Consider the following 23,826-nt stretch of genomic DNA (forward strand, 5'->3'; position numbering starts at 1 on the left):
TCATATTAGCCTATAGGATGAAAGGGTGGATGGGAGCTCAAAAGGGTAATATGGTAACCTCATATGACCTTTCAGTGATGAAAAAGATTTTAAATATTCAATAAACCACATGGCATAATGTATAATTAACATAGGTTTATTAAATATGAAAAAAAGTTTGACTGTATATTGTTTGCACTTTTTTAAAATCCATATACTGAATTTCAAGTGCCTAAAGAAAACTTTACTTCTTTAAAACAAAAAGTAGGTTAAGAATTGTAGTAAGTCTAACAACTTTGTAAAATGCCAATCAAAACATTTTCTTTTTTTTTCAGAAGGAACCAAAAATAAAATTCTGTCAGAAACACATTCTCATATATAGTATAATAGCAATTTTTCTATCTCGTCTCACACTACAAAAAGACACATTACTTAATATCCGAGTCAAGACAGAGTCAATTAGTTTGGTAAAATATATATTTTATTTTATTCTTCATACAAAGCAAAAGTATGAATGTTCAGTATTTAATTATCTAGAAACATCTGTTTCATTTTTCTCTTTCATGGTGTAAAATTAATTTTTGATACCACAAAATACTTGGTTTACATGTCTTCCTCATCATTTGTACATAAAGCTCATTTCTAGTCTATTTATTTCTGTTATACTCAGAGTAAGACAAACATTTTTTTTTTAACATCTGGATATCTCTATGAAGTTGAATAAAACTCAACCATTAAACAGATGCATCAGCACACACTGCCTGACCATGAGCGAAGATATGAAACTTTGCTCACAACAACTTTTGACAGATCAGAATTCATATGCAGTTCACATGTAATTAGTGACAAACTTTACCCAGAAAATGCCTTGACATCTTGGGACAGTTGTTTCTGAACCAAAAAAAAAAAAAAAAAAAAAATTGCACTGGTAAAAATCACAGGAGGCCCCATGGGTGAGCATTTGATGACAATTTGCTCGACCCTATTCAGTATTCAGTTCCATAATCCAACTGATTTGCTTTTAAATGAAATGTGAATGCAAGAAACAAGCTTTGATGATTTGATTACAATTGGAGGAGAAATTTCACATTGTTTCTCTTTTGACTCAGAACATTTGATTACTTGATGAATTGAATAAAGTAGGAAAAATGCCCTAGGAAATTTCCCTCAGCTTCCACCGCTTAATTCGGACTTGAAGGCCAACAAGAATCGTATGGCTGTGTTCTCACAGCTGATAAATATTACAATCTCCTCTCTAAACAAAAGGAAGTTGGCTTATCATAGCACAGGTTCGAGGCACAGCATGTTGTAAAACAAAACAAAAATCAGTGAGCTGATACAGAACGCTTTCATTTTGTTTATCTTTTCAAATGCATCCTTTCAAAAACAAACAGTTAGACAAACATGTCCCTCTGCATTTCATTTTCCAGTATATTAAATAGGGGTGAAAAAGGGGAAGTTTCAGTACATTCATAATGCAATATTCTGCCTTAAAACCTCCCGGTGACCTCACCCCTTGAATTCTGGTCCAGGTACAGCATCTCAGCCTGACGTTAAAGCTGAGGTGTAAAAAGTGAAATGTTGGCTCCATGCACCCTTCAAACCCTACACCTTAACCTGACATCGAGAGCTGATCCTGAATCAGGTGCTCTAAATGAACAGTAACCAGAGCTGTACTAAAGCACAGTCATTCATCTTGCCTTCGAGACAGCCGCCATCTCAGCGGTCACGGGATGAATTTCACAGATGAAGAGCGACCGACTGTTTCTCCTCTCTTTCAAGTAGAAAGACAAACAAAAGCACATGGAGGCTTGCATGAGAAAAAGATGAACAATGAGGCATCTCAATGCAAGCTTGTTAAAATTTGGCAAGAAGAGGAGAACTGAGATGTAGTGGAAAACGCGTTTCGATGGGATGAATAAGAAACGTTACCCTTCACGTTATGGGGTTTATTTTCTAGTATGAGTCACATTTGGGTAAAGCTTTTTAATAAAAATGCGGGCCTGCCATCTATGAGGCGCATGACATGTCATTTGGCTCTTGCTTTTTAAACAAATCCAGTTCCTTTCAATGCTATCTTGACCTTTGAACCTTTCAGACAGGGCAGCAAGCCATTTCTGAGGCTGGAGAAACCCAATCGATCAGTTCAGATATGTTACGCGATTAACATAATGTCGACATGCTGCCTTGCTGTTGTCCAAGATACGATTTAGCCATCGATGGATTGGTCATTTATTACAGGAACCTGCGAGTGAAAGCCCAGCGGTTGACTCTAAACATGAGTGACACTGTAAGTAGCAATTAGGGCTATTGATCGTCATGTTATTGAGTAAAGGGACACATTGAATCAGCTCTCTTGCTTATCAGCTGACCATAATAGGACTTGGACCAATATGGAGTGTAATGAAACACGAAATGCGGTCAGAGAGTGAAATATAGTTCATTCCCCTCTGTCGCAAAGGTACATATTATGGACATTCAGAACTGAATAAATTGCAAATGTCGCTATTGGTTTGTAAATGCACGATACCCGTAACAAACTGGTTTTTTTTGTTTGTCAAAGCATGTTCTAATTCGGAAGCACCATTAAAATCATTGTGAATGGAAACACGCCAAGCAAATCAAAAACGTGGAATGTCGGTGGTGAGACTAGAGTTGGGCCAGACGTTATGTACAATATGGTTAGGCAGCTTAGTGAATTAATTGCTTAGAAATTAAAAATAAATTATTATAAAATAGATTTCTGTACATTTTACATATATATAGCAATCATCTCAATGTCTTTTTGCCATTTCAAATACACAGAAAAAGAAAGAAAACAACGGGTCCTCCATTCACGGTTAATCCCAACCAAAGTTATGCCCAGTCATCTGGTAGAACTTCATGTTGAAAGGCCTGTAGAAGTCTCGAAGTCTCTGCACGACCTCAGGGTCAATGTTTGGGTGGGTCCGCCCTTTGGTTTTACCCAGGCAATGGGGCTTGCTGCTGCCCTCAGCCTTTTTGAGACAAGGGAAGCCCTTGGTCTGGTTGAAGTAGAAGTGTTTGTCTGTGATGATCCTCTTGAGCCCCAAGAAGTCCTGCACGCGGCCCAGCTCTCCGGCCGGGTCGCTGATCAGCCGTTCTCCGCTCACGAACAGGATCTGGCTCATGGGGAAGAACTGGAGCCAGTTGTCCAGGTGTTTGGCGTAGATGCCGATCTGAATGGCGCTCCACGAGGTGTCGATCAACCCTGTAGTCCTGTTTTTGAACGTCAGGCTCTCAAAAGTAGGAATGTCAGGCTTCTTGGACAGTGTCTGCGTGTAGTCAGAGATGGCTCGTGTGACGGGGTCCCGGACCACCACGATCAGCTTGGTGTCGCGGGACAGGGCGTAGATTCGAGCTGGAGCCTCGCGGGTCACAAAGTAGCTTGGTGTTTTCTCCATGGTGATCTGGCCCTCCAGGGTCTTAGGCATCAGGTCCCTATGGAGAGAGAGAGAGAAAGAGAGAGAGAAAGGAGAGAGGGTTAAGAGTGAGGTCTAATGAAAACAAAACTTTGCATAATGCAATCAAAACAGATGGAGCATGTGGTGCTCCTCAATCAATGAACCAATTCAAGGCCATGATTCTGGGTCAAATATGATTAGCATCGGTTGCTAAACAAAACATGCATTCAAACGTCACAGATGCACAAACCATGTTAAATGGCATGGCTCCTTAATAGCGAAGGCTTTCTTATATAATACAAAATCTTTCAGAAGCTTTGGACAAATGTTATTCAGTAGATCTTTTGGCTTTGTTCTCTCTTAAAATCATGTTCCTGATTATACCTACAGCTATAGATCAACCAATATTGCATTTTTAAAACAAATATTGCTACAGACTACAACTACAACAACATAAAAACATGTTTGATTATCAGTCTGTCTCTACTTGGTGACCAGCAGATAGACAATCATCATCAAAACAAGGTTGCTAATTGGTACAAATTGGTTAATCCACTCAGTACATACTAAGCCAGCTGTGCTTTAAAGCCCACTCTGAATCCGATTCCAATAGTGTTCTAATGTATGACCTCAGCGATGGTATTATACTGCTGACCACCCAGACCTAAACAATGACTTATACTTCAAAGGGGGGCTAACGCAAATGACCATACACTAAGCAAAGCAAAAACATCCCACATGAAAGTTCTTCAGCCTTGTTTATAGAGAGAAAGCAGCTCTTAAGGCAGTTACAGGGTGAAATGGATAGGGTGCATGCAGGACTGCAATCAAGGGACATTTTTAAATGAAAAGTGAACATGCATGTTAACGCCAAACAGGCTTGGGTTTCACATCCCTGCTCGATCAGGAAGAGTGGATTATACTGGAAGAGGCGATAACAGAGGACTTTGATGGACACATGGGGGTATGGATCCTATTTCATTGGCACACACTCTCAGAAACATTGACGTGTTAAAATCTATGGAAACTGAAGAAAGTTCAGCTTCCGCTGACTGAAAATTTCAAGGCATTAAAGATATGTGATGAGAAACAAACCAAAGAAAATAGAGTAACAAACTTAATGGGTTGAGATAACTAAAGATAACAAAGTGTGAATTTCAGCCACAATTAGATGTCAACAGACCCAGAATGAGCCTCTTTAGGGTATCAGTGTGCACAGAGATAAAGCTCTAGTTGGGCTGTTGTCTCTGGAGTATCGAGCCCTGTTGTTAGCACCAAGGCTAATTTACTGCTGTATTGTGAAGTGCGCTGTCAGCATCTAGTGTAATCCTGCTTTGCGTGTTTACACCCTGCGGAAACGAGGCTACGAGCAATTCAAGAGTCTGCAAACAATTTGTTGAAGGATATCACAGACACTTCAGTGGATCACAGTTTGTTCTATCTCTAGGCAGTCTTGAGTAAAAGCCCATTTTTAACACTGGTGTTCACTAGTTAGAGGTGAGAACCCCTAAGCACCAGAGCAGAGAGTGGTGTTATGATAAACAAAACCCACAGAGAGCATTGCGGACATAAATTCCAAAACGATATGTGTGTGCACCAGGTGCTGCTGTAGACCTAGATTTCTGCTGCATTCTGCTGTTTTTTGCTTTACAACACCTGCAAAGCACCAACTCTCTGCGCTAAAGGATTTTTCAAGATCACACAACTGAAACTATGTGCGAAAAATCCTAATTTTGCAAGTGAAAATCAGGCCGTGCTCAATTCAGAAAGCGAGAACAGCCTACGGCTGCAGGAGGTAACGTGTTGATTTATATGATGGAAAACTGTTGGCAGATTTGTGTGGTTACATGGCTTCTCTAAAGAGCTGGCCACAGATCCAATTATGATAATATCAGTTTGATTACTGCTCTGTCAGAACACTGGAGTGAGAGTTTGAGCGAAAGAAAACGGGGGGAAAAAAACTCATTAATCTCTGTGAAATGAAAACAGATTATGTGCCTTTTTTTGCAATGACGCACTCACACCCTCATCTGCACAGTTTAACTATTTATTTCTAGTATGGAGGTAATATGAACGGCTTACTAATATTTAGCCTCCAAGTGTGTGTGTGTGTTTTTTTAAAGTTTATTTACTAATTATTGCACAATAGGAGCAAACCAGCTGTATATGTGCATGTGTGGTGCTAATGAGGCGAGAGATAACGCAGGCATTTACTGTTAAATGAACCACCCACAACTACTGTGCTGGGGAGAAAACCCCCCACAAATGTCACACACAAAGCGCACACACACACACACACACACATATATATATATATAAAGGACTAAAACTGCTAATAAAATAAATAAATAAATAAAAATGTGTAGTTACAAACAACAAACAAACAAATATATCAAGTAAATATATATATTAAAAAAATAGTTTTGCTGTTTTGGTCCTCCATACACATACATACTTGGTAAAAGAAAGCACCAAAAAAAAAAAAAAAAAAATGCCACTACTAATATTAGGCTAATCTGCCTAAACTTGAGGTCATAAAAGAATACGGTCGAAAAGCATGATGCTGAGTAAACTGCAGCTTTAGGATGCTTTCACATTACAGGTGCATTTGATGTTTGTTTGGTTGGTGTTCAAACTCAAATGCGCACGTGAAACATGTGGAGTCCAGTATGCTTTGCAATTGGTATAAAAGCAATCCAGACTTACTTTCTAATGTGAACCGCTACCCATGACACAAAAGGACAAAACTACCTAGCTGCAATGATAAACAGCTGCCGAGAAAAGTGGGAGAAGAAAAAGTTGCAAGACACAAAAAACTTAAAAGCCTGCAACAATCCCCTCACCTCACTTCTTTTACTTTGGCAAAAGAACGAGGGAGGGAGGAAGGGAGGGAGGGAGGGAGTTAAGGAAGACAAGTAGGCAAGCTCTCGGAAGAACAATAGCCTTTCTTGCCTGTTTTGATTTATGAGGTGCTTCTTTTTAGACATTCCGCCAGCAAACAGGCAATGCTTTGACACCGAGGCCCTCTTTTTTCTCCTTTTCTTTGAAAACCGAGCATTGTCCTTCAATGATCTGAAAGAGCAAGGGCCGTGGAGAGGCCAGAGAGGAAAGGGGGAGGGTGACCATTGAAGGATGAGTGGAAAGCACTTCTCCAGCTCTCTCAGGGCGAGGCGAGAGGAGGCTGTGGAGAGCTCTTGAGCCGAACGTGTGCCTCAAGTGCCTCGCCGGCACACGCTGCCACTGGAGCAGGTAAAGATACTCTGCGTATCAATTATTAAAACAGGGATTAGAAAGTGGATATGAGTGCTCGAAATGATTCTACTGATAAAAAGGGTCAGTCCTCTCAAGTGATAAGGCAAGGTCAAAGATTGCTCCTGCCTCTTGGGTTTTCTGTCGTAATTCATTCCTACGACTATTCTGCACATGGCCTGATGGTCATCGCTGTTCTGGATCAACTTTGTACTGACGAAGACTTGTTTAAGCAGTAGAGAATGATAAATCAGAAAGTTAGCTTTCTTTTAGGATCAGAATGGCCGTGTTGAATGGCCATGTTGAAAGACTTTTTATCCAGCAGAGATAAACTGACAAAGGGAGAAAATGACGGACAAAAGCACAAGAGAGAACAAAAGACACATAAGGGAGTTTTTATAACAATGTTTTTGTCTTCTGTCGAATTTGATTTGTTAAGAAGAGCCTGTTTTGCTTAGGATAGACACAGTAGCCCCAAAAAGCTCCCTAAGCCTGCTTTATCTATGATCTCATTGCTTTCAAGTGACAAGGATGGTAGAATATCTGTCTTTCAACTTTGACATTGTTATGGTTATATTCTGGCCAGCATTTTTATTCTTTTGCTGTGCGTTTTTTCTTTTGTATACGCAAACTGATATAGACTAGAAGCATGTTTTATATCTAGGGCTTTAAAGTCTTGGAGGGATCAGAGAAACACAGCCGTACCTGCACTTTGGTTCTGAAGAGCAAGTCAAAACAGACACAACCTTGGAACACCTGTGCGTGCATCTTTGATAGACATCTCCTAAGCGCATAGAACTCGCCGATGTTGCAGTGGCGGTGAGTTGAAGAGCTGTTTGAGTAAGCTGCAGTGTAATAAAGTCTCAGCAGTCAAATAAACTTAAATTAATTGCCAATGAGTTTAACAGCTCAGCTGCTTGGGCTTGGTTTACTAGAAAGATAAAGTACAGAGCCGCAAAGCAGTAACAATGATGTAAAATGGCAGTCCTTGTGCCAGAAAGGGTGTGAGAGTTTGCCTGTGCATGAGAATGAAAGAGTGTCATAATCAAGTGACTTTCAGTGAGCACAAAAGAAGTTCAGCAGGATGTCTGTGCTGCTCATACAAAGAAAGTGATACTGGATGGATGATTTGAGCACCAAAAAAAATGCACCATGAAAGTATCATAAAATAATGTATCTAGGCAAGTTTGAAATGTTAACGATATAAGAACAACAGATGTCTCTCTCTGTGTGAAAAAAAAAGAAAACTGGAAAATTTGGAACAGCATGTGGGTGAGAAGACAAAGTTCTCTGCATCTGAAACCAGTAGTTCACACACTGTTTCATAGTCAGACTATTGATTGCAGTGTTCTAACACCAGACTACCAGTGTCTCAAGGATCTGAGCATTTGAGTGACACTTCACCCTACTAAAGGCTACAGCGCTAGCTTTCCGACCCTGCCACTCTTACCCCTTGCACTTTAGACTATTAGAAGTGGAGGATGGAAAAAACAACAGACGTGACATTCATGCATGAACAGACGATGGCTAATACAAGAAAAGAAACAGAGGGCTTGTTTAGGAGAAAGTCCACAGCCACTTCATGAACGAGTGAGACTGAGCCGATAGTCATAAGTGACTGTCTCTCTATGGGCTGAATCATCTTATGACTCAATAGTGTTTTTGACCTTCTCAAAGTTCTGAGGCACTAGTTTGACACTTGAAGGAGCTAATTCTGACATCAAGCGGCCACTGGAACATTACTTTGAGATCAGGGTCAGTTTTACCCCGTGTCTGGAGATCATGCCGGGAAATATGGATTCTGTCTTCAATGGTGTGGCTACATCTGGTAAATCCAGGCACCTCCCAGGTCGCTCCATACAGACAATATTTTCTGTGCTTTGTCGTCATAGAGACCTGAGCGAGGCTGTAGTTTTGAAATACACCCCGCGGAGTCTGGAGCCTTGACATTATATTTAACCGCAGAGCAAAACTGCAGCCGTAAATCTATGGAGCAAAGCTGGGTTTTATAGCACAAGCACCGAGAGAATGGTAATGGGGTGGCGAGGGGAGAAAAGAGAAAAATAGCCAGAGACAGAGCCAGGATGAGCATGTGTGCAGCAGCTTTAAGTTACCGCTATATTTTAAGAGGTACACAGCCACTTAAAGCCTCCTGACGGTTGGTTTCCTTAGTGAAAATTACCAGAGATCTCCTCTTAACCTGCAACGCTGAAGCCAAGAGCCAGTAGATAGCACATGCGAAAGGGTTTTATGTATATCCCAGCTTCTAACGGCTATACTTTACCTTTCCTCACCTAACCATTCTCGTTCTCCGTCTAGCTCTTCCTCAGGTTTCTCCTCAGCCTCTGATCTTTGCCATGTAACCCTGACATGAACATAAAGAGGTGTAAATGACCGTCTCAGTCAGGCCTGTCTAAGGTGTTGGTGTGTCTTAGCTTCAGTTTCTGACATTCTCGCTGACGGATCACGTCACTGGATCCACATTCAATGGACGGAGAAAGCCTCTCTCACGTGGAGTGACTGCTCTGATGGATAAATAATGAAGGAACGGGGAGGATTGCAGACACTTCTGACCTGCCTTTCTCTGGAGATTAGACACACTCTTCCTTTAGAGTCATCTCTAAAGAGGGTTATGCCTTAATGCTGATCTAGTTTTTCATTAAATTATTATGACTGAGCTGGACTTTCTGAAAACTACTTTATCGGTGCTTTTGAAGCGAAAAACATCTGCATAAAACTGAACAGTTGACCCCCCAACACTAAAGAGAAACATTGAGATGTTTAATCTGTAAATGTTCTCTCTCATAGCAGGGGGCTTTGGTTTTGGGAAGACTGGTCTGCTTTAGGGTGTCAAGGGCAGAAAAATATATTTATGTCTCCCTGCAGTGCTGTATATATAAAGACATTCGACATAAAGTGAGTATCGTGAGAGAGGGTATCTACTCAGCAATCATACTGAGGTCTAGGCTCTTCTTGTGCCAACCACAATTTCAGGCCCATTTTCTTTCTTCTTTTCTTTCTCTCTCTCGCTCTCGAACTCATTCAAAACCACAGCAGCCTCTGAGAAGGGCAGAACATGCATAAATCACAGAGACCTCGGGCTCTGTACGTTGCAATCTGCCCAGACTCCGTTTCAGCGTTATTTGCTGCCATTCAACACCTACCAAAATCTCTTTAAAACAAGGGGTAGGGTGTGTTTTCTGCTGTCCGGGCAGCACATTAAGTTACTGCCCTACGGTTCTGCCAGCTGAGTGGAATTACTGTGTGTTAGCGACAAGGCTGCGCAAGAAGAGGCTGCCATCAGCCTCTGAATAAAAGATGTAGGGATGAGACGGGGTAATAAAGTGCAGTTTTCTCTTTCTCACTCAGGTTGAGCATTTTGCAGAGCTACGTGTACTGAAGAGATGTTTGTAGGACTGGCTACTTTGAACCTATTGAACAGGTGTTTCTGTGATATTACAGTCAAACCTAAAAAGAAAATCTGTGAAATTAGGGTCATATCTAAAAATGTAACTAGGATGAATTTATCACTGCTCACCTGGCTCAAGTCAAAAGAGTCCAATCCTAAGTCTCTATGATATTCTGATCTACAATGCAATTTATGAGATTTTTTTTGCCCATTTTAACGTCTTTCTGGTGAAAATCACAAGTTTGATCACTTACAAAAGTAATAATTTAGCATACAATGTCCTGCAAAAAGTGATGTTTTGGACAATATAGCATCAATCCTTATTTTGTAAATGACTTTATTTAAAGAAGAGAAAGTTAAATCCAGTAACCCTCATAGCTGCCAAAATGACTCGCCTGACATATGTATATGTATAAATATATATATATATATATATATATATATATATATATATATATATATTACAATTATTACGAAAATGAAAATTGTTATTGCTGGTCCTTATTGATAATTGCATGCTACTTTAATGTATTTACAACAAGAAATTATAAGGATTTATGCTGATTTTAACCAATGGTATTTTCAAGTGGTAACACATGGAAATCCTGCACGAAAATAAATAAATAAATAAAATTAATTAATTTTGAGTTTGGCAATCCCAAACACCCCAATTTAAATATAGTATAAATGGGGATGTTTTGAATTGCCTAATTCATACAATTACATGTTCTATATGAACATTAGCTATTTAGTATTGAGTGACTTATGTACACTTGCAGTGATTCCACAAACACTAGCCTTCCCATTGAATCTACCCTTGAGTTATTAGCAGTGATCAAGCCAGTACCAGTGTTTATCTTGCTCTTGCTAATCCGCAGTGATAAGCTTGTTTACTTTGGGTGTTTGTAGAGGGTGTTAACGGACTCAGTCCCACACTTCATTTACATTCCCACTGAGTGACACAAAGAGTCTCTAGACTGTTAGTGGTGTTTAGTCTAACTAGCCATGATGAGGTTTTAGCTTGTTTACCAAGCTATAAAGGCTATTAACAAAGCTACAAAGCCAAAGCGTAAGTAAGGGACAGGGGTATATATGATGTATTAGAATTTATAAAGTTGCATCATTTATATCTGCCTTTTGTTTTAATTAACTGGCAAATGTTTTGACTCACTATGAATGACGTTGGACAGTAAAAAGTCTTGTTGGCATGCCAAAAAGATAATCTCATCTGACAGTATAGGATATCTCACTCACTGAATTGTTGTAAAATTGGCACGAAGACTTCAAAAAGACTTTTTTCCCCCACTTTTCAAAGCCATCATGCTCAGACACAAGAACACACATGCATGCACCTATTACATCCTGTTTTGCTTGGCACACAGTCTCCTCCAGCTGAGGAGCTTTTGAAGACAGGTGAGCTTTAAAGAGCTGGGAATTTCCTCCAAGTCTGTCAAGCCGTTACATCAGAGGCTTACAGCACAGCTGCATTACTTTGACGCTTCGGGTTAATGGTTTACAAATTCCTCCAGACTGGTATTCTTCATTGCTAACCCACAATTAGCAAAATGATGTGGTGATAGCACCAGAGCTGACAATTAAACTGCACATATAAGACAAGAAGACTAACAAGAGCGTACAGCTCTCTCCTAAGGCAACTCTGCGAACGTCTTTTGGATGATAGCCTAGTTACAGTCCGCTCTGGTATCTCAGCGCCCGCTGAAGACAATATAACTGGCGTGAAGCACAAAGAGATCACTGTCAAACGCTTCTGCTGAAAGTAATCAGCCGAGTGCGGATGTCACAGGTGTAATTTGATTTCAGGGGTTGCTATTTCAGCAGGCATGTTGATGTATTGCGAGTACGATGACAAATGTTTTTGCTTTCCATTCTCTCTGCTGTCTGTGTTCCAGAAGGCCATACAGTCCCACAAGAAACACGATCTGGAGTCAATGTGCCAAGAGAACAAGCCATTCAACCACATAATGCAGATTTGAAGAAACATTTGAGAAATGGGCTATGAAACTAAGAAAAAAAAGTGACACAATAACTCGGTTTGGTTTCAAATAGTAAAAAATATTTTCCTACTAATCCTGATTTGACTACAACTAATGATATCCCTATTGGTTTCTGATATGAAAACACACAGTACTACGGAGTAATGATGTAATTGTCATCTAAACTTGAAAATAGGGAAAATCAATGTACATAATTGAATACCCAATATCAAAAAATGATGATTAATTAAAAACTAATACTGGAAGATACATAGAATACATAATATATATATATATAGAAAGTGGAAAAGTAAAATTATCACCGTAAAAAAGATGACATACAGACTTTTACCAGTTCTTATTCTCTAGCTGATCCTTTTCCTAGAAGAGCGAGAGAGAAAGAAAACAATGCGAAAGGCTAACAAGAGAAAGTGTGAGGACAAAAGTAGTGACAGTTCCTGGGCTACAGGGAGAAACTGGCTTTGTTGCCCTAGAGCTCAGCTCATGCTGTGCTCCTCTGGGCACATCAGCAGTGTGTGTGTGTGTGTGTGTGTGTGTGTGTGTGTGTTCCTTTAATTGTCTGCTCTTTTCTCACTGAGGTTAATGGAAACCTCAGGGGGTCTCTACTTCTGCCTGATCCTCTACTTTTCACTTTTTTTCACAGAGAGACAGACAGACACACACAAACAAACAGTGCCTCATAGTAAATATTCATCTATGATCAGCTTTTATATTATATCACATCAAGTTCCTTTCTACACTTTTCTCACTCCTAATTATCCTCCTTGGGATGTCAAACGTTCAGAAAATGAGCTCTGATGATCACACACTTGGGAGGAAATGGACGTTGTGGGAGACATGGGCCAACAATTGCAGGACCATACAGACAGCTGTAGCTCCCAGGCTCCTGTAAATGCTGTGTATTTACCAACAATGGATGAGCATTTACTTTTTGAAGGCGAAGGGATAGCATTATTCTGACATCCGACATCCAAATTATCACCTTGTTTAAAAAGAGTCCAATTCAAGGCAAGCACAGAGGGTAGGTCTGTACACAAAAGACCATTGAAATAAAAGGTGAAAGGGGAAGGGTTTTATAATCTTGTATTTTTCTCTTTATCCCTCATTTTTAGCTGTCCAATCAACCAGAGAAAGTATGTGAACAATTTCCAAATACTAGGAAGAAAAAAGTCGAATGAACAACAGTAACAAGCTCCTTTCCCTTATTGGTCACTTGTTGCCTATGTTGGGTGTTTGTATGTGTGTATGAGAGACAATATTTCAGTAGGAGGGTAGAAACACGAGCGCTTGACATCGAGTTCCTGTCTGCCTTGATTTTATCCTTCAGCGGGAGGTTCCTGCTGAGGGCGCCAGGGCGGCCATGTTATTTTGCTTTTCTCTGGAGGAGACCATTGCTTCTCAATGGCAGACCACCACAGTGGGCCTCTACTGTCTGTCTCTCCCCAGGCCATCCCTTTCACAATTAGCCAGTGGTAATTTGATGAATGAAAGCCCCTTTCTCCAGAATAAGTCCCTCCCTGCTTGGTTTACCCCACTGGTAAAGCCATGCCAGCTCAAGTAGGGGCCCACTTTCTCTCTCTTCCTCTCTTTGCTGACCAGTGTACCCAGTTGGGGGTGGCCTTATGTGGGCACTGAGGCCTACAACAGCCCCGCCTCTGATGGGGGAACCAGAGCTCGATGTGGACCCCGGCTCTAATATGGAATACAAGGGGAGAAGACACGTACGAGAGGGGCATTGTATAAGCTCTTCTACAATTACACAATAATATTAGAGACAAAATGTGTGGAAAAATAAAGAGACCAAGAAATGCAAGAGAAGTTAAGCAGGAGACAAATAGGCAATGCAAGCGGTCTACTTCTCTGAAATGTAAGAGATGATTTCCAAAGCTGAGGCCGAACACAAAAGCAGAGTAATCCTGTGGTTTAAAGGATACTGAGCAGTTTAGCCAACACTAAAGCATCATTTGGAGGCAGTCCTTTGAATGTCCTCACTCAGCTCTGCGCAGGCTCTCAATAGAGGATGTCAACCTGCTGACTGCTGAATGGATGAACGGTCAAGGTTCAGATCCAGCTGAGTGGAGGAAGTCTATTCTACCATGAGACTGAACAGCTTTCATGGATGCTGCTCCTTAATCTTGGGACCTGGGATCAGTTTGTAGTTTTAATTTACAGCAATCACCAAATTAACTGCAGGCAAAAAAAAAAGAAGTAAAAAGACAAAATAATAATAATTTGAAACAAATGTTTACGATTTGCTCTTGCATTTAATTCCCATAAGTTTTGGGGTCTAATAACCCCAAAAAGTGTGTGTGTGTTCAGCAAGGATGAGGGGTTGATCGGGTCTCACCTGCAGTGCAGATGGTCTTTACAGAGACAATGTTGCTCAACTGATTTGTAGATAACCAGAGACACAAAGACCTTTAACCCTACACCACACAGTGCCCGCCACAGCGTAAACTAATCAATACATGTAGTCCCACGTGGTCCAAGCTGGCTTGAGTTATTACTTTGTGCTTATCTGAAGCATAAAGGTATAAGTTTCTGCTACAGCAGTCACCAACCGTCATATTGCACACAAATCATACTGCAACAACAACAAAAGTCAAAAACAGTAGGGTAAAACCGATTTTCCAATCATTCACAATCTAAATAAATAAATAAATTGAATGAAACCAGTAGTCAAGTTTTAAGATGAGATTTAAAAGTACCTATCAATTGTGAACCCAATATAATATAATATAATATAATATAATATAATATAATATAATATAATATAATATATGCAACAAAAAATAGACATTAAAACTGAAATATTCCCAAATGAATTGGGATCTAATTATATTGAGCGCTTGTGAATCAAAATCGAAACAAATCAGGATATCTGTATCAATACCCAGCCCTAGCAGTCAACTACAGCTCACTGTTTATAAACACACCCTGTATGCACAGCCAAACTTGGGTTTGATCTCATCCGGCACCACTTAGACAATGCGGTCCCTTGCTTTGTACAAGCAGGAAGGAGGGGGTCACTGGCCACAGCGTCCGTATGGGTCACCTACACGGTGGCGTGAACACCCCATGGAGTGTGGGTACAAAAGCTGAGGCATCCATCCAGAACTAGCCATTCCACGGATGGAAGTGCTCATCTGGACAAGGTGGCAGGGGGTCGTAGCCCTCCAAGCACTTCAGAAATTTCAAGTGACATGCTTCCGAGAACGTTCCCTGGACCAATAGCGGAACAGGATTTTCTGCGGAGCATTTCACTGCTACAGAACAATGCTCCACTTGTCCTTTTGTTGGTCGGCAGTTACGGACAATGTTGTTAAATGGCTGCTATTCAGAAAACACACCCTTAATCTCAGGATGGACTCGGGGATTGCACACTAAAGAGTGAACACCAAAGAACTGCATTTTCCTACTACATACCTTTTTAGCAGAGGAAATAAAAACTAACCTTCAAACACAGACTGGAAAAGATGCTTAGAAACCCATACTAAATGTTATCATGAAGACTGTAGGTTTACTGTAGGGAGACTACCAACAAGGAAGAGTCGACTATAAAAACTGCTCTGATAGATTTGAAAATTACTTAACAATAAGTCAAATGCAGCGCCAGGGCCTTCACAACGTTCACCGTTCCAGTTGGGACCTTGTCTGTCTGGCTGGGTGGGATTTTTGAGAAGCCAACTTAACTGCTTATTAAATCATCAGAGTCTCCGCAAAAAAAAACCTGTAAAAGCAAAAAAAAAAAAAAAAAAAAAAAGAAGCTGATTTTGCAAGGTCCCACAAATCAGAAAAGCAGTTGAAACTGAAAACTGCGAAAAGAGAATTGCCAAAGTTATTACTCAACAATTCAACCCACTACGACTCCAGCTATTCATACCTTACAAATAAACTGGCACTTTCTATAAACTCTACATTGACCAGACATTCTTGAGAGAAGGGCATAACAAATATACAGTAGAAATGTGAAGTGCCTGCAGATAATCCATGAACGACTGTGAATCATACTCTATATACTTACAGTATCTAAAACAGCCTGAACAGGTCTAACCAGTATTGAGAAACAAAAGCTCATCTGCCATCTTTCTCTGGCTCTCTGTAGCACAGAAAGGTCTTAAAAAGGTAAATCATGACTTGTGATAAACAGAGATTTAAAAAACTACAGTAAAAAACCCACCTTATTAAAATGACTTGCATGGTTTCCATGCACTAGGATTACTTTACAATGCATGGTTTCTGCACTATAAACTATCTTTTCAATTACAAAGCAAATCACTTCAAGTAGACACTCTAAAACTGAGAATCAGAGCCATGTTCAGTCCCTTGAGAGAGAGACAATTCTAAGAAAGTAACAATTTGAACATATCACTTCTTTAAAAAGACAAGAAAGGACCAAACAGACATGTCAGCGTAGAGGGTCTGTCTGGACAAACTAACACTGTTTTAGGTTAGGTCACATGGAGACGTCGTGACAGAATAAAGTCAGAGAGCAAAAGTTAAAAAAGCAAGTCTGCATTTGTTTGTGTCCTGTATCCTCAGCCCAAACAGCAGTGGCCAGATATAGAATTTCGCTGTGGCATCGCATGTCCAACTAAGACCAGCTGCAATGGCATGTGAATCCTGTAAAACTTGAGACAGAAAACTTTCTCGAACGGGTGGAACACAAGCATTATACCCTTCAACACCCAGTGTTTATATTCTGGATTTTTAGATGTAATTTATTGCTTATTTTTAACCAACAAAGGCTTTTGAAAAGTTACTTTCAAACTTGGTGAAGGCTCTGCTCTTAATTTAGGTCATTTTTCAAAATTTTGAAAAGGACAAATTAGGATAAAAAAGCATTTTAGAGGAAAATCTTCGGGTTTCAAATACCACATCCACTGACCAGACAACTTCACTTTTTCCAGGCTAAAAAAAAAACTAAGTTGAATTTAAAAAATAAATTAAAAATAACAACCGTACTAGTGCTCTTTTCAGCAAAAAAAATCACTCGTTCCGACTTACTTTCTGGCACAACTTTACTAGGAATAATCAAAGTTGCAACTAACACACCAATTTATTTTCTTTTTCTACTTGTGTTTTAAAAATCTTATAGCATAATCCATGCAATCGATTAATTCAGTTTGAAAATGAAGGACATGTTTAAAGAATCTGAAGATTTTTGGGACAATCTCGACTGATTCTGCTGGACCAGCTTGAATTTGCATTAGACTGAAGTGAGGCCCCGCATTTAAATAATTAATCAAATAAATCTTTTTCTCTCAACATGCACGAATATAATTCCCTTTTCATCTAAGCTGGACTACCAAGCATTCACTACAACGCCCATTCTTTCATCCGTCCTGTTTTTTTGTTATAGGGGCCCTGAAATGTTGCATATATTTAAAAGCACTGGGCTTTCACCCCCTCAAACCTTTGCAAATCCATTTAGAGAGACAGGCGTGCAGTCCAGGACTGTTTTATAAACTTATTGAGGGTTTCTTTCCGCTTGGTGTCTGGGGTAAACAGGGACAGACTCTGGGGCAATAAATCCCCCTTTCTCTCTTCAGCTATTTATTTCATTACATTTTACTGTGGGACATTAATACTTTTAGTTAATCAAAATGTCATCACATTTAAATAACTGCAACACATAAGTAACAAAAAAAAAAAAAAAAAATCCTAAAGTTGATCTGAAACAAATGTCTTGAGTTCTGGGTGAATTGCAGCTAGTGTAATGAATTTATGAGCTCTCACTGTGTTCTGGCAGTTGATAAAACAAAATGGGCCAAATAATAATGTCCAAAACAGGCTCAAAAGAAACAGCAATGCATAACACTTAATAGAAATGCTTTTTCAAATACAAGCCGAAATGTTTAACACATTCACGGTTTGTAAGAACAACACAAAAAGAAAAACACAGCTGCACGGAACTAAACAGACTTTAACACATTATTAACAAGCGTAATTCACAAGCTATTAATTTTGTTGATCCCGCTGTCAAATTACTTAAAGTATTATTTTTCTGGATAGACTGTGGCCATTACACTTGCGCAACGAAAATTAAGGTAGTCACACTATTACTCTCAGTCACTCATTATGTATCCAACCATTTAAATCGACAGTTCATAATTTCAGACATTTCCACCCATGGGTTTTCAGAAGAAAAAAAGTTTCCAAAACTGCAATGCAAAGCAAAGTAATTTGATTTAGGCTAGTTAAAACTGAGACATCAACTAAACTTCACTTCCCCATTTTAGTGGTTTACAGTCTATTATTTGCTGTAATTCCCGTATTTGAGACAATTTGTAAAGTTTAAAAATAAAAAGGTTTGAAAAGTTATAAAAGACGGAAAGCAGAGGTCCGATAACCTGCAGTGATCCAGTGTGTCCGACAGAGATCACTGCGTCATCACGCGGTCGGATATGAGTCATCTCTCAAGATATTACAATCACAAAAAAATTTACATACCGAACTATTGTGTTTATTTGAATAATATCCGTCTCAATTAATGTTTATTTAAAGGACCGTGTTCAATATTTCAGCCCTCAAAACTCCGAGTCTGACAGTTCGACAACAGCAGGAACAGTGAACCCAAAGGAAATGTTTGAACTGGAATCAGAAAACTAACGCTACTGCAAATCTGCGTTTCTAAATGCAAACCATAGGCTACAGAACATCAATTTACATAATTATTCAATTTGACTTCCTACGAAAAACTAGAAAACATGGGGTAGCCTATGATGTTTTAAAAGGAAGTTTTGAGAACAAGCCAAAGGGTAAAATTACATAATGAATGACAGATACAAAAAGGCCAATGCATGAAAAGTCCAATGCATGACGGAGGACAAAATCCATTCTTCAAAAAAAAAAAAAAGTGAAAAAGGCGCCTATTAAATAGTGTATGTTTAATTAATGTTGTTTATTAGGCCTAATGATAAGCAACATGCAGAAGCCAAACTATTAAACATGAATTGAAAAAAATAAAAAAAATAAAAAGAATGTATGAATCCTAAATCCGTAGCCTATTCTATAGCATGAATTTAATTTTGAATAGCCTATCTCGGATTTCTTATTTCATAGAAAGAATTTTTATTTCTTAATAAAGTTTTATTTCGTTCTTATCACAGCAGGCTATTAACTTTTAATTATCGATTTCACAAGTTTTCCGAGTTTCAACTCAATTTTCGTAGTAATTAAGTTACATTCAAATTGACCGAAAAGAGGCAAGTTTTAGATAGGTCGATATAACCCAATTGTAGCTACTTAAATGTAGCAATTCAACTGAAGTTAAATTGTAATGGGCTTGTGGGCTAATTTGCAGCTCAAGCCTCGTTCTTCTCGTGCCAACACAAATATTGCACAACAAAAATAAATAATAATAAGCACACAAAGAATGCCTTAAATTAAAATCCACTAAATAGCCTGCTGAATAATAAAAATTAAAAAAAGAAGCTAAGGATAGGTCAATCGTCAATGTGTCGGCATTATGCTCTACTTCACTGAAAAACAATACAAGTCAATGGAAGTATGTATAAATTGAAGTGTATTTATTGTTTACGCTCTTACCTGTACCAGTCCAGTCCGTTGTCATAGTTACGGTCGAAGAAGTGCGGCTCCGCTCCGACCGCGCGGATATCTGGATGCACGCGCAGAAACTCCAGCAGCGCGCGCGTCCCGCCCTTCTTCACGCCGATGATGATCGCCTGAGGCAGCTTCTTGTTGCCCGAGCCGTTGGAGAAACTTGACAGCGAAGAAACTCTCCGCCCGTCGTCCCACTCCTCAGCTCGGTCTACGTCCCCTTCATCTTTAGAGAAGTCTCTGGGAGCTCTCCTGACCGAAGGCTCATCATAATCTGACTCCACGTCCGTCCACGAGCTCTGCGGTCTGGGCAGGAGCTTGGACATCATCAGGTCTGGCCGGCCACTTTCTGCCTCAGCATATTTCCCGAGGAAATCCGTCTCCTTCGCTCGAATATTATTATTATTGTCCACAACTAAACCTGGTGGCATAGTGGCACAGTAGCCCACGCAGGAGTACAGCATGTAGACCCAGAGGAGCAGCATGATAAAGAGGAGCCCGAGTTTCTTCTTCACGGGACTGACGGAGAGCGCGTAAAAATGGTGACAGAACAGGCTATATTCCATAAGCCCTGTGCATGCAGACCATCACACTCCAGCTGGACATATTGACAGGTAGGTACAGTTCTGTCCAGGTCCAGGCTCGGGAATCCTTCTCAAGAGTCTTTAAACGCCATTGAAGTTCACAATAAAATCCTTACTCATGAAATAAACTAGCCCAAAGTGGACGGGGACATCTAGGAATGCGATTTTAGTCAGCTGTCCTCGTTCATTTCTGCGAAAGAATACGAGAAAACTGATGAGAATGACCGGTGCACTTGATTCCCAGCCGGAGAAGCTGCTCCCGGCCGCATCCTCGAGAGTCTGAGCGCTTTCGAGAGAGTGGAGCTTATACAGCGCTGATGTGTGTGATTGACAGCAGGGCCAGCCTACCGCTGCTTACCGATTTGAATAAAGGCGGGGTTGATTAAATATGCCTGCTAATCAGGGGGCGACGTAGGCGGGGATTTTAGACAAGACACTTGGTCGCGAGCCGATTAAACGCTCTTATTGGATAGAGGAACATTAGACTGGAATCCTATTATTCCCGTTTTTGGGAGTTTCCAAAGAGTTACAAATTGTACGCAACTGAACGGTTTAGGTTCGATTTGAAATGCCATACAAAGTTTTCGTATAAGCTATAGCTGGGCTACGCCTGCATGTGTTTGATAAATTTAGCATTTTAAAAAACGCATATGTAGCCCAATTCATTGCTATATTTAAAAGACACAACTATAGGCCGATATGTATAGGGCCTAGGCCTATAGCCTATTTGTATTTTTCATATTACACTGAAAAAAACTGCGGTGTAGAAACAATTTTCAGTGAATGAAAAGATATACACTGACAGTATGTTTTTGTAAAATGTCTACTTCAATAATCATTGTTTTATTTACAACTTCGAAAAATATGTTTTTTTTGCGGTGTATAGCAGGCCTAGGCTACGTCTTTTATACACAAATTTGATATCAGCTAGTTAATCAATTAAAAATATATTCAATTGGTAAAATGAACAAAGTACATAGGCTACATCTTTTTTTAATGTGTTTTTAATAGTTTTAGGCTACATTAATTTAGCTATATTCAAAAGGCTTCAAAAGAAAAGGCGTCGGGGGATAAATATTTAAACGTCTTACACAAGTCCAGGGCAACAAGAAAATCTGCTAATCGCATTAAAATAAAATATATCGTCACTTTAAATCTGTATCTGCAAAGGAATGTGAAGTAAAAAAAGTAACACGATATTTTCCCCCCAAATGTCTTCTCTAAAGAAAGCTTTCGAATTTTGCAAAACAGTCGAACTTTTCAAAGTGTTTGTGATGAAATTTTTAATTAGGCTAAATCAAATAAACTAAAAACTTTATTAAAATATGAAATAATTTTATCATCACTTTCTAATATAATATATATTTACCGTGTCTTTTTTTGTAAGTAGGCCATCATAAGTTAAGGAGTTCAATGAAATAAATCCACATTTAGGCTAATCCATGCTGAAAGTTGTGGTTCCCTGCTGTAGCCTATATGTTGCTGTTGATGGATATGATTGATGTCAGTTTTTGTGTAGTCTTGAACAACAAAACAAGCGGCGCTTCAGTTCGCTATTAGTTTGGAAACATGCAGCTGTAAAGTGAAGAGTGTTCGACTAGCCTAAAGAACGCAGCACTTTCCGCGTTTCCACACACTCTGACATTAAGGCTACTTTTCCCCAGTTGCTCATGATTATTTCAAACATAACTAGAAACATTTAAAATTGATTACAGAGCATTCATAGAGTTTTTCAAGACTGGAAATCAGTTTAAAAATGTCCTGATAATTGTATGTTTTACAAGATCTTGGGAACCCACTTCACCATAACACAGACTTTCATATAGTCAACATTTGAAGTGGATAAAAAAAACCTTTCATCAAAGTTATACATGAATTTTGAACAATTTTGAACCCGTTCTTGTCTTAGGACAACTTTGATGAATATTTTTCATTTCAAATGTTGTTTTATATATATATATATACATGTGTGTGTGTGTGTGTGTGTGTGTGTGTGTGTACATGTATCTCTCTCTCTCTCTCTCTCTCTCTCTCTCTCTCTCTCTCTCTCTCTCTCTCTCTCTCTCTATATATATATATATATATATATATATATATATATAGAGAGAGAGAGAGAGAGAGAGAGAGAGAGAGAGCAGATGCTTAATTATATACATGCTTATTTAAGCATTATAAAGAGTATGTAAAGTCATATTATGCATGTTGTGTTATTAATGAAAGTTCAGAAAGTACTACTAACTCTTAACTAATTTGAGCCAATATTAGAACAAAATTGTGTTTAAGCCATCTATTTGAATCAAGCAACGTCTCAGTTATGAATTATGTCCAGCATGTACAACAATTTAGAAAAAGAAAAGGATAAAAATTGGATTTGCCATGTGCTTAGCAAAAAAGAATACGGGGTCAGAAAAAGAAATAAAGTCAGGACCTTTTTTCTGAATAATGAATTACCACTGAATAGTGTCAACAAAACTGGAAAAAGCAGATTTCTACTTTTTATGTTTGATTTTATGTCTCCAAAAATTCCTGTAGCTCGAACAGCAGAGCATTGCGCTTACAATGTCAAGGTCGTGCTCGATATCCAGGCAATACATGAACCGACAAAAATATCTCGAATGCAATGTAAGTAATTTAAATATAAGTTTCTAAGTTCCCTCCAACTGATACTGAATGGTGAAACAAAAATCAACATATTTTTTAAATCAGCGCAGCATTCTTTGTTAAAATGTATATTTTTCAACATGACTATTGAGTGCATCCCAGACTCTTCTGTCGCCTTTCACAAATATAACATATGAACTAGACCACATTTCTGAGATTGATGTCACTGTGCGTGTTCGAGACTGAGAGACTCCCTTAAGACAAATATATCTGTGCAAGTTTAAAGAAGCTTAGGGAATATTTTGCCAAAGAAACATTCGTCCACCCCATGACTGATTTCAAGCAAGTGGCGAGTATGTATAAATCAGTTTCAAAAGCCTTTCACTATACTGTTTTCCTTGCACACTTCGTGCCAGGAATACTTGATGCACTGCTGCCCAACGTCTGCCAAAAATGTTTGTCATTCTGCCTAACATGCTTAAACGGCAGTTAAAGAGTATTTTCGAAAAATACAGTTTCTAGCTGTCACTCATGAGTTGAGAGTTCAGAAAGACAGAATGTTGAACTTTCATTTATAAACTTCACCATATCTCTTCTTTAACAACGCCAAATGAAATCATCCCGCATTTCAGTGTAAGATTTCAAAGCATTGTGTTGCCTGTAAATGAAAAGAGAGGAGAAATCCACCTGTTGCTGTTGTAACAAATGAAGGTCTGGGAGGCTGTTAAAAACTGTAATGAGAATCCAAGCTGGATGAGAAAAACCACAGAGAGCCAAAGATCATTATGGGAAATGTGCTCACCTCCTCAGGGTTCACAGAGCTCATAATGAATGAACGCACTGTGAGAAACTCTCTCCGTGACACTCAGAGTCTAACAATATTTGTCTTGAGAAGAGGATTACTCCATTTATGATGCATCCGTCAAGCCTTGCCTGATAAAAGAGAGGGAAAAAGCATTAAAACAGGAAAATTCAACAATTTTCATAGGTAATACTTATAAGCT

At 39.2% G+C, this 23,826-nt stretch overlaps 1 protein-coding gene across 1 annotated transcript; it reads right to left on the reverse strand.

The window, feature by feature from the left end:
- Nucleotides 1–442: 442 nt before the first annotated feature.
- On the reverse strand, nt 443–20,496 carry hs3st3b1b (heparan sulfate (glucosamine) 3-O-sulfotransferase 3B1b). The gene is made up of 2 exons (XM_056245443.1): nt 19,626–20,496; nt 443–3,438 (listed from the first exon to the last, which is right to left on the reverse strand). Exons 1-2 carry the CDS (start codon nt 20,201–20,203, stop codon nt 2,820–2,822), a joined length of 1,197 nt encoding a protein of 398 aa, XP_056101418.1. The 5' UTR covers nt 20,204–20,496; the 3' UTR covers nt 443–2,819.
- Nucleotides 20,497–23,826: the final 3,330 nt, after the last annotated feature.

Source organism: Rhinichthys klamathensis, unplaced genomic scaffold (genome assembly GCF_029890125.1).
Source record: "Rhinichthys klamathensis goyatoka isolate OS25496 unplaced genomic scaffold, OSU_Roscu_1.1 h1tg000030l_1, whole genome shotgun sequence".
NCBI classification, from domain to species: domain Eukaryota; kingdom Metazoa; phylum Chordata; class Actinopteri; order Cypriniformes; family Leuciscidae; genus Rhinichthys; species Rhinichthys klamathensis.